At 44.1% G+C, this 12,033-nt stretch overlaps 2 protein-coding genes across 3 annotated transcripts in view; one reads left to right on the forward strand and one right to left on the reverse strand.

Moving 5' to 3' along the window:
- LOC310709034 (uncharacterized protein) overlaps window positions 1-12,033 on the forward strand; it is a 431,701-nt gene that overhangs the window by 180,520 nt on the left and 239,148 nt on the right. The window lies entirely within an intron of this gene.
- On the reverse strand, window positions 5,694-11,732 carry SRSF6 (serine and arginine rich splicing factor 6). Its single transcript, XM_083508225.1, has 6 exons — window positions 11,344-11,732; window positions 10,832-10,980; window positions 9,229-9,350; window positions 8,820-9,028; window positions 8,360-8,443; window positions 5,694-8,176 (listed from the first exon to the last, which is right to left on the reverse strand). The coding sequence occupies exons 1-6, from the start codon at window positions 11,448-11,450 to the stop codon at window positions 7,813-7,815; spliced, it is 1,035 nt and encodes a 344-aa protein (XP_083364351.1). The 5' UTR covers window positions 11,451-11,732; the 3' UTR covers window positions 5,694-7,812.

The raw sequence follows: 12,033 nt of genomic DNA on the forward strand, positions 1-12,033 counted from the left end.
ATAACCCGAGGTACCACTGTATAAAATACCGGGATAGCTGGCTCATTGGTTTGATCTTGAAATGCTGTTGTTGCATTATGGAGATGATGATAGTCATACATGATTGGTAAACAAAACTGCATACAATGGAACTCCCATCATCTAAAGTCTAAATATATTGCAGTGCTTTTTGTATTCCATTCACTGTGTTTCCCTCATGCAGCTTTAGGGCAAAGTGAGCACCCTTCCCATTTATCTAAACCTCACTGGTAAATTACAGCAGATATTGCTGGATATGCATGCAAATAGCTTTAGATACAATAAAACTTAATTATTGCACTGTTGATAAAAACCATTAACATGCTATGTCACTGATAATTAGAGTAATAATGGTTAACATCTCATCTTGTGCCTGCCATGCATTTACTGAAAAGCCAAATATGTGTAACACAGCCACAAAAGGAAAGGGGGCTGAGGGGAAAGATGACCAGAATGCAATCTCTTTGGGACAAAGGAACAGTTTTCAGGTGTCACAGCTCTTTGGAAACACACAGTGTGATCCACAGCGTTATTGGGAGGAAAAAGCTATAATCTATATTTTTACAGGTTGCAGCACAACTGGATATTTATTTAATTAACTTGTATTAAAGAGCACATCAGTTAGGATATCTGTGTGCCACCCTGGGCTCCTTTAAGAGAGTGAGACATAACATTTATTAATAAAATGTGTGTGTGTGTGGGGGGGGGGGTATCTGCGTCTTGCCTAAATCAATTGCCTAAAGCGCAACCACAGAATTAAAACAGCACCAAATGCAGCGTAGGCTGGCCCATTAGGGCAAATGGAGCAAACGGGGAGCTGCCCAACCCTCTGCCAGCGTTATCTGCTTGCCATCTTCCTTACAACTACTCAGGGTTTGGGTGTAACTGCCTATCATTGTGTTGCACAGGGCACTGCTGAAATGTGAGAATCCCAAGGTCTTCCAGTGCTGGTGACACCAACCATAGGATGGAAACCAACATTGAGCAAGCAAGACTTCCTTCCTTCCTTTTGCAGTTCCTGGCCTGCTGCCCCAATCTTCCAGAGCAGACTTTGGCAGATGTTACGAAGGGCTGCAAGGGGAAGGAGAGGAAGGGGACATTCAGTTGCATGAGCTTATGCACTGAATTCAGCCTCGCGGATTTCAGTTTGGTCAATGTATCAAAATATTTTAAGATTTGCTGCAGCCAAGGTTCAAATGTCTAAGCTTGGATGAATTCAAGATTGAATTGTTAAAAAACAGCAAGTGTATTCAATTTGCTACCAGGCCAGGTTCAAGGTTCCTGCATGAACATTGTTGCAAAGCACCTTCAGGACCTTCTGTCTTGATCACCCTCTGATGACTTGTGGTTCCTCACACCCCTGAAGGTTTGTTGGACTATTAGAAACTGATCCCTGTTGCAGGTCCCGTCCTGTGGAACTGCTTGTAGAGATTCCACATGAACCATTCATGTCTTGTTTTAGACATTTCCTAAAAACTGTGTTACTCAGTTGACGTGCATTTATTCTTTGCAATGCGAATTCATTTTTAACAACCCAAATTTATTGATGTTTTTGTTGCTTTTATTGGAACGTTTATGCTGTGTGCTGCCTTGCTGTGTTTTTATGCGATTGTGGTCTATAGGTTTTTCATAAATTGTAAGAGCATTTTGTGTTGGATTTTGAAGAGGGGTGTGTGCCTCTTCCTCTTCGCCAGTCTTCAGAAATAGCCATTGCTGCCGCCACCGCATCTCCTGGGACCAGTGTGCCATTGTGTGTCCCTGTGAGTGAAGGAACAGGGAGGGGATGGTAGTCCTACACCAGCCCATTCCCTTCGCCAGCTGCAGCTATCTTGTTAATGCAGCAGTGCCTCATTTACGCTGGCAGTCGCTGACCTCCCACAATCAGGCAGAGCTCACTGCTGCCAGAGGAAAGGAAGGACAGCTGCTTATAAAGATAGCCGGGCGAGTACGGGGGAAGACTGAGTTGGTGTGGTGTGGAAAGCGATGCTGAGAAGCATGGGGCAATGCAATGCAATGCAATGCAGCTCTCTCCTCACTCCAGCACTGAGCTTCTTTCACCGCTGGAGAAAGACAGGCTATTCCTTGGTTTTCCAAATAGGCACACAGGACACCAAGCCTCATACTTCCTGGTTAGGACAGTTCGTGGACTGATCCTAAAGTTTACAAAGCCTGAAACAGAATCCCCTCCAATGCACTCTGAAGAGTTTTGAAGACTGCTAATTAAAAAGATTTCTAATTCTGAACCATAGATCCGCTTGTCTCTCAAGAGAGAGTAACACCATGGGTCGTAATGCAGAAATGTTGACTTTCTGCATTAGTCAATTTGTTATTTTAATTCTGAATACCATTTTATTAACTTTACATTGATATAACAATCCAGCCTCAAGGGCGTCCTTATTAAGCGTTCCTGAATTCTGTTCTTAATGGCAAGCCAAATTGCTATGCTTTTATCCTTTCCTCTTTGATTTATAAAGCAAGCAGTAATTACACGTGGTGGATGCGATGCCAGCTCAATCACAACTGTTCTTCAGAGATGTGAAAGCAATGGGGGGAGGGGTTTCCAAGTATTAGTCTCCCATTTGTAGAGTGGGACCATTCATGCTGCATGTGGAGATCCTGTGTGCCAGAAGGGGCCAAGGAAGAGGAGAAAAACTGTGAATCCCCATGTTCTGCGGGGAAGTACTGGATTCTGAGAAAGACCCTGAAAACTATCAGAAGTGAGGAATGTATATGCACACAGCCAATGTGATACAGTGATTAAACCTTCTGGAACCTGGTGCCCTCCAAATGTTTTGGACTATAACTTTTCCTTGAGATGAGTTGTCGAAAACATCTGGAAGAAACCAGGACTGGAAAACTGGGTTAGCAGACTAAGACCAGTAAGATCCAGTTTCCGATCAGCTCTCTTCCAACCGTGAAGCCATTGCGAGGACTGGATGGATGCCAATCCTGCCTTTCACCTCACAAGAGGCACTTCCTAGGTTGAACAGCAAAGGCTGCAGCCATCTGCAGGACTAGCTCCAAACTTAGGGAGACCTTCAAACCTGTGAGCTGGGCAATTCTCAGTTCAAAAGATGCTGCAGCAGCTGAACAGCCTTCACCCAAGTAAACAGAACCAATGCAAAGAAGCTGTGTTTGTATCACTCACTTGATGAGAAAATAGAAGCAAATTGATGTACATCCAAATAAGCAGGTTACGGATGGATGCTGTCCACCTGCTTTGCATATTGAATGCTGTACTGAAATCAATGCAGGTCAAATAACCTACCGTACATGGAAACTTTGATGTAGATTTAAATGCAACCCACAGTACTGCCCCATCTTAACTAAGCATTAGCAAGCTTGCCCTCGTCCATTCTAAAACCACCACCAGCCACCTGACCAGGGTTTCCATGGGACTAGATGGGTAAGAGGTAGAGTTGTGTGTCACTATCATCAAGTTCACACTTTATACCAAGCCTCTAGGTCAGTGTTCCCCAACCTTGGGCCTCCAGCTGTTTTTGGACTACAATTCCCATCATCCTTGACCACTGGTCTTGCTAGCGAGGGATGATGGGAGTTGTAGTCCAAAAACAGCTGGAGGCCCAAGTTTGGGGAACACTGCTCTAGGAAACTGGTCTTCAACTTGGAGGACCCAATACCAGGTTAGAGATGGTATTACCATCTAAGATGGGTGGCAACAGCAACAATGCAACTATAGGGTAAAAAAGAAATGGATCCCCAAATGAATGTTTCGCTTAAAGCTGGGCCTCAGGTGGGAAACTATTGAATACTGCTGATTTAGAAAACTCCCCCCAGTAGTTTCTTGTAGATGTTAAAAAGCATGAGGGACAACATGGAACCATGACTCACTCCAAAGACCAGCAAGTATGAGGTGGAACAGAAGACTACTGGAATTGATTATAGCAAGTTATCTGTGGGTTCCACCTTTTTATCTGCTGAGCTCCCATAGAGGCCCTTCACTACTCTAAAGCAATCCATTAGCTCACATTGTACAGGTGCAACATTGACAAAGTAGACAGATAAGGATCTGGTCCTCTGGCTGAGATTACCCACCCATTTAGCACATTGGTCTTCTTTTGTTGGTTTGAACCCAACCAGGTCATGGGACAGCGGCATTAAGAAATGGGTCTCCAAATGCATGTTTGGGTTAAAGGTTGCTCCCAGATCTTGAAAAAGTTGAAGACTACTGGCAGTGTTTCATGCAAAGCGTGTCCAAAATATGCAGCATTCACAAGAGGTGGTGATTTTTAGACAGTCTGTACAAATTGTATGATCATTAGGCCAATCAATGGCTATTAGCCACAACAGCAAAATTCACACCCCCCCCCCCCCCCATATTCAGAGGTTTCGTGGTGTGGAGCAACGAGCCTAATCATGTCCTGCTTGTGATCTTCCAAGGTACTGGGAAATTATCTGAGGCAGCATAAGCAGTTTTATTCTGATATATAGTTCTAGTATAGCTCCCATAATACTAGAACCCTGGGCCACCAATAAAGCCAAATGTTAGAAGATTCAATCGAGACAGAAGGCAATCCTTCACATAACCAACTATGGCATTTGTCCCCCAAGTGGTGATGGACACCTTGCACAGCTTTAAGAGAGGGTTAGACAAATTAACAAATGTGTCAGACTCAAGCCTATCAACAGAACATGGCCTTGCTTCCATTAACACATGCCCAGGCTGCATCAATACTAGACTGATATAATGTGAGTGCTGCTCTGGTTTGCCAGAAGCAGCTTAGTCATGCTAGCCACATGACCTGGAAGCTGCACGCCGGCTCCCTCGGCCAATAAAGCGAGATGAGTGCCGCAGCCCCAGTCGGCCACGACTGGACCTAATGGTCAGAGGTCCCCTTTACCCTTTTATAATGTGATCAGAATGGGTTTGCCTTTAAATAGTATTTAGAAAGGGAGGGGGTGGAACTAAGTCACCTGTAAGCCATCTTGGTTAATGAGTAGGGAAAAACATTTTAAGTAGGATGTAGTAGTACTGCCATTCACTTTTTCCTAAATAAACAGGAACATGCAATTTGAAATGCTGCATCCACACCCCTATGGACCTGTTGATGCCTTCAGGTTGTTTGGCTTCCAAAGCCTGCCTCAAGATTCATCAGACTAGCAGCCACAAATCACAGGTCCTTCTCAGTAGCAGTCATGTTATCTGAAACTCTCTTAAAAGGAGCATGCACGGCTGTTTTTGCTAGTTTTCAAGCAGCCCTTAAAAACTTATTTGCTTAAATCTGGATTGTATTCATAATATTGTAATCTGGATTTTAATCAACTGTGGATTGTTTTTTTTAAAAAAAACCTGCTTTGTTTTTATTTTAAAATTTGTTTCAATAGTCAGGAGGGCTTATTCCTCAAACATGACCCCTTAATGCCACCAATTACCTGACAGACTATATGCTGAAAAGTCTGCAATTTCACAGATTCTCTGTGAGAATGTGAGATAAAAGCTTAATGAAATGGTGAATATTATACGAAATTCGAGTTTTAACTGATATATTCAGATGTTGCCTGATTTGTTTAAAAGTGTATGAAGTCTTTCAGTGACAGCCATGCTTTGCTCCAACCCCAGCAGAGTAAAATTAGGATGAACACAGGTAGCAAGCTGTGGAGAAAAAAATATTTTATATGGCTTTTTTTTGCACTGGAGGTATACAGATGAGAGCTTCGCCAATGCAAGCTTTTATTGCAACTCACATTTTAAGACTTCACAACTATGAATCTATGGCAGTTGTAAAGACATATCTGTAGCTATGATATGGGTTATTTCCTTACAGGTGCTGATCAGAAAGTAATTCCTCCGACTGAAAATATTCAGATGTCCTGGCAAAATATATAAACTGCTTGAATCTATTTGCATTTATGTGCCCAGTTTTGCTTTTCAGCAAGTAAGGTTTCCTATGTGACAATCCTAACATAGTTGTTGAACAAATGATCCACACAAGTTAAAAGTCTATTTCTTCTGAACAATTTCAGTCATGGTCTGCAATTAGCACCTTAAACTGAACCTATAAAAACTGGCAAGAATAATCTGGAGTCCTAGCCAGAGTGTGAAGCATTCTAGACAAACTGAATTATCAGGGCTATTAAGACCTTCTTCCACATTAATTCAAGAAAAGGGACAATTAAATTCTAGCTTATGGCCTAATTGGCCCCCTTTTTCCTGCTTGAAGCTTATGCTGAATACTGTATTTCAACAGGTATTTCGTTATGTCATCTAAATGGTATGCTGCAGTGCTTCAGTTTCTAATTTTAGGGCTGCATTTTTGATGTATTGTATTCTTTGGCCATGTACACCACCTCTGAACATGCTTATTCCCTGCAAAATACAAAATAACTTCATAAGCACAAAGAAAAACAACCTTATGGAGCTCTCATAGTGCTCTCATTATAGGTCAGAAAAATACAAATGATTCTAGAGAATAAGGTCCCTGAAAATGTATCAGCTTATCACTAGAGCTGAAGTAAAGAGGAGGGGCTGACCAGATTCTTGCATGATTGCCAAGCATCATCGGGAGCTGTGGGGCTAGTGAAACTTGTACTAACCTGAACTATTTCAGTTTTCAGGGCTTGGATTGCTGCTAAATGGCAGCTAAAGAGTAGACATTGTTATGAGTTTACCAAAAAAAGCATAAAGTTTGATAAACAATCTAAGTAAAAAGAGGAAACTGTTTCCCATTTCAAATAGTATTAAATCATTTGTGATAACATTTGTAATAGACCAACATCACAGGCCATTTCCAATTTCCTTTACTCGCATACCAAAGCTAAGGTTAGACTACTCTATAACACCATCTAGCAAATAAAGCTATGCTACAAACACTGGAGTCAATGATTTAATTTTATACAAGTCAAACTACACATTGTATAAAGGTTACACGGCTGTGCTAATATTCTGTTATTGTTGCTAACTGGCTTGCTACAAACATTAGGGGAACTGATTTTATTTCTCATCCAGCTGCACAAATCATAATGGGAAATCTAGTTCTTGACTACCCATTAACACTAGAACTTAAGTTCAGTACAAGAAGTTTCAGCAAGTGCCATCAATTTTATGGGAAGTTAGCAACCTCTTATAACTGAGATACAGAATGTGGCAGCAGTTAAGACAACAACAAAACAACCAACCAAAGAACTTGGCAACTAAAAAGTAATGTGGTACCTTGAATTTCACTTGATGTTAGCTTTATTTTGTTAGGCAAAACTGCAGCATGCAAAGTTAGAGAGGATCATTTTTATTAGGTTGTCAATACTGCCTCAAGATGGTGACAAAGGAGCAAAGAAGTAACTTCTGGCAAGTTTGGGTACAACACAGAAGAAGTGTTCCAATTCAAACTCATAGTTGGCTTATCAGCTTTATAAGCATCTCTGACCTGTTCACTAAGGCTCTCATGCACTTTTAGAAGCAAGCCATAGCCTATTAATTCCAGTAATTTTAAATAACGGAAACATTTCTGAATAGTTACCTTTCCAAAAACCTTCTGCACTCAAAAGATTTTATATAAAACTCATTTTCCACTCCCCAGATTTCTGATGGGGCACTATTAAAAAATAATAATCAAGGATTTGCCCTAATTTCTACAAAAAGATAATCTTTTCCTGCTCTTTGCCACTTTCATAAAAAGTTTTAGATATTTCAAACTTTAGCGCCTCGTTTATGTGGTTTTCAGACTGCTTCTTTCTGCAACTAAGCAGGCCAACTTCGCCAATACTAACATAAAAAAGACCCCTGGCCTGGAATACAAATGTTCCATAATCATGTGAAAAGGGAAATGAGTTCCAGTATTAATCTTGTGAACTGGATCGTGAACGTGAGCGGGATTTTGAATGTGATCGTGACCGGGATCGCGATTCATTCCTCTTGGGTGGGGATTCTGACCGTGCCTTTGCTGGTTCATCCTGCATTGGCGAATTGGAACGAGATCTGCTCCTTGATCTTGATTTAGACTTTGCTTCTCCTTTACCATTTTCTTTTGGCGATCGAGACACAGACCTGGATCTGCTGCGAGACTTCTCAGACTTCTCTTTGGATCTGCTGCGGGATTGTGAACCCCTGTCAGATTTCATCTTAGACTTGCTCTTTGATCTCGACTTTCTACTTTTAGATCTGGACCGTGAACGATCTTTGCTTCGAGACCTAGATTTAGAGCTTTTCAAAAGAACAAAAGTTATTTACTTATTGCAAGTCTACACACAGAAGCCCATTTGTTTGGACGCATAGTAATTTAAATACCAATGTACAGTGTGAGCACTTAAGCTAGGAGAATATTTCTATCGGACACACCTCCTAATGCATTGTTGGCAAGACAGACAGATAAATTCAAATTCTCACCGAGACCGGCTTTTTGAGGCACTACGGGATCTACTGCGGCTGCTCCTACGACTTCTACTACGTGATCTCCTTCTGGAACGGGACCTAAAAAAGAAACACAGCAGCTATTTGGGCACCATGCACCACTGGCAAAACAGGACTTCTTTTTCTTCTCTCTCTCCCCCCCCCCCCAATCTGCTGAGAAGGATGTGCTGGGGACAAAAGCGGAATTTAATTGCACATACAGAAGTCCCAATCCAGAGTTCAATATGTCCTGAAGTTCCCACAAATTTATATTCTTGTGCACATATTAGTACAGCCAGCTAACTTGAGTAGTATAACATCTGAAGTGGGGACCCCTGTTACCCAGCACTGTAAGGTGTATTCTTCTCTATTCAGGGAAATAACTGCTGCATATCCCCATTTCCGGATTTAAGTCATACGCAGAAAATCTTACAAACCACATCAGCACCAAAGATACCTTGATCTACTGCCAGAATAAGATCTTCTATGGCTTGACCGTGGCTTGTCTTCAACCAGCCTGATCTTTCGTCCATTTATCTCTGTACCATCCAATTTGTCCAGAGCACGCTTCATGTCAGAGTAAGAACGGAATTCAATTACTCCTTCATTTGTGCGCTCTTTGTGAGCATCCGCATAGGTTACCTCACCAGCTTGCCTCATAAAATCCTGAAAAGAAAACTGAATGATTAAGTCTCTCCACAAACGTAGGAAGGGCACTACACTAGCTTCAGAAAAAAATCTCAGCAAGTTCAGCAAACTCAATACACATACTTTTCAAAGTTAAGTGGCATTCTTTAAAGTTTATGAGATTCAAAGAGCTATCTGATAACTTGCTTTAAAAATAAAAGATTATTGTGTCAACGTACTTTCAAATCCTGCCAACTACAGCGACTGGAAAGGTTTTCAACAATTAATCTGTATTCTGTGCGAACAGGTGGTCCATATTTATCTCTTCCTGATGCTCTTCGACTGCTATATCCTCCTCCACCTTTATCATACAAAGATACAAAGTTAGCAACCTTGTATAAAAGCAATGAAAAGTTAGTTTACTTTAGTTCACAAATTGCATTTACAGGAGTAGGACTTTATCTTTCTAATCCTGCAACAAAATTTTTAATTCGCCACATTTTATATATTAAGGGCAAATCAAAGACTAAAATCCTACAAGACTGTGCTCCTAAACTCTGTTAGAGAGTGACTGCTCCTTATTAGATTTACCTTGCTAAGTTTTATTTTACAGAACATTGTAAAATATAAAACTTAACTGATTACATGCATTTCTACATTTTACAAAAACGATTACTAGATTACACTAAGTACTTACATCACAGTATGAGGTATTTGGTGGTGGTTTGGCCACAACACACGCAAGGTAACAGTCACCTAGTTCAGTTTAACCAGTTTTGTCTAACCCTTGGAATCCTCACCATCACCCTGCGTCTAATGGCAAAAGGCTGCTGTCGTCATGGCTTCCGGTAAGGTCAGCCAAAGGGTCATAGGGCAAGGGTCACACAATGTATGGAAAAGCCATGGCCAATCAGGAAAGGCAGTCATCTTAGCCTCAGTGGACACAGCCTCAGCCCCACTGGTCACTTTTAAATTGAAACATCAAGGACTTGTTAAAAAGTTTGAATTGAACATGCAACAACTTTAAAAACAAACATACACATTTGCAAGAAATCCCACCCCCACCAGCAACAACACATTAGAAAAGATATTTGACTGCCTTACTGCTCTTAACCATTATATAAATAAGTCTGACGCATCCCAGATCCTTTCCAGGAAAAGCTAAACAAAATGGGCTTTGCATCAGCATGTAGTCATTTTATTTCCAATTCGAAATAATCGGTTTCTGTGAAAGCCAGCTATTGCCACCCTCAAAAGTCCCAACAGTTACTTATGCTTGGGAACATGAAGCAAAGTGCTTCTGAAGACAATACTTCTTAAAGACGGCTGTGCCTGTTTTAGGTTAGCTCCTCCACAGCACAAACTTTCTCTGAATTGCAGTATTTGCTATGCAATATCTGCACGGAATGCATTCTGATTAAGAGCAGTGAGTTCTTAATACAACCCACCCCCCACAAACGCCCCCCCCTTCTGCTCTGAGAAACCCCAGCCTAATAAATAAGGACCCTGAACTTTTTGAGTGCAGCTTGGCACTGCGGGTGCCTAACCCCCACCAGAAAACTCCCTAGGCTATGCACCCAAAGGGGAAGAAGTGAAGTAAAGCCCCTCCTAATAACCCTGCCCAATCCACCCACCCCCAACAAGGGGCCTACGATCCCTCCTCCCCAAGCCCCGCCGTGTCCCCTCCCCTCCGCTTTCCCCACATCCCGAGGGGCCAGTCCGACCAAACCCACCCCCCTTCTCTCCCTGCCTAACCTCCCTCCCGCCTGGTCCCTCCCCCGCGCCCTCCCTTCCCGCCTCCGCGCGCCTACCCGAAGTAGGCCGCGGCGGAGCAACACTCACTGCGGCTGCTGTAGCTGTAGCCGTCCCTGTCCCGGCGGGGGCCGCGGGCGTGCTCCACGACCACCCGCTCCCCGCACAGGTCCTTGCCATTCAGCTCGTAAACGGCGTCCTCCGCGTCCCGGGAATCCTCGAATTCCACAAAACCATACCTGGGGGGGGGGGGGGAGACGGGGAAGTTACCCTATAGGCGCGTCCCCGTGTCTATTCACAGGCATTCTTATAGGCATAATAAACACGAGCACGTCGGCGTCAGGCACGCGCGAACAACAACGGGCCCGGCCTGGTCGTGAGTCCCTGAGGCGCCGCTGTCAAAGGAGGGCCATTCCGTTCTCCCTCTCCGCTTCACTCCGCTGACGGGACAATGGGGGCTGCCGCCATTTTGAACGCGACGCCACGCGGCATGAGGGGAGGGGGAAGAAGCGGCGCCCCAAGCCCCACCACCACCCTCCGCGCCTCGCTCCCTCCCTCCCCGCCTTACTCGAGGAAGAAACCTTCCCCGCCCGCCGCCTCACCCGTTTTTCAAGTCGACCTCGAGCAAGCGGCCGTAGCCGCTGAAGAAGCGCTGCAGGTCCTTTTCCCGCACATGGTAGCTCAGGCGGCCGATATAGACGCGCGGCATCTCCCGCGACCTAGAAAGGGAGAAAGAAAAGGGGGAAAGAGAGGGAAGAAGGCGTGAGAGCCGAAAAGCAAGATCGGGCGCCGGCGGGACAAAAAGGCCTCGAGACACTCGCGGCTGCGGCCTGCTCCGCAGCACAATGGCGCCCCACCCCCGCGCGGGCTTTTATAGGGGTGGGCGGGGCATGGGCTGGGTCAATGGCGTGCGAAAGCGTCACAAAAGGGAGCCGGTGGGACGAGGGCGAGAGAAGAACAAGAGGCGCTGGGGAGTGCGCGTGCGCGCAGCTCTCCGGACGCTTCCGTCGTGCCGTATCTTAAGTTTGCGCTCCACCGGGCGCGGGGGGTGGGGGGGCAGTTGAAGATCATGTGAAGTAGTAATAGAATCGCTAGTTTGCGCATGCGCGTTGGCCCACGAGCCTAGAGCCGTTTCATTTGTACTACGTGCAGGCTTTGCTTTTAGAAAGCCATGGACGGGAAAGGGCGGAAACGCAGAGTGACGCCTAACCCCATTTACCCCGGAGTACGCCAACTGAATTAGACTTTTAGTATGTTGTCTTTTCCGTGCCCGCTGAAGTCCTTCATTTTAT

The sequence above is a fragment of the Podarcis liolepis genome, assembly GCF_965112155.1.
Source record: "Podarcis liolepis genome assembly, chromosome: 6".
NCBI lineage: Eukaryota > Metazoa > Chordata > Lepidosauria > Squamata > Lacertidae > Podarcis > Podarcis liolepis.

Coding starts and splice junctions, on each gene's coding strand:
- SRSF6 (XM_083508225.1), bottom strand. CDS start 11,450: ATGCCGCGCGTCTATATCGGCCGCCTGAGCTACCATGTGCGGGAAAAG. Junction 9,029..9,228: donor GTAGTTGGCAGGATTTGAAA/GTACGTTGACAC, acceptor TTTTCTTTTCAG/GATTTTATGAGGCAAGCTGG. Junction 8,177..8,359: donor GCCTCAAAAAGCCGGTCTCG/GTGAGAATTTGA, acceptor TCTTTTGAAAAG/CTCTAAATCTAGGTCTCGAA.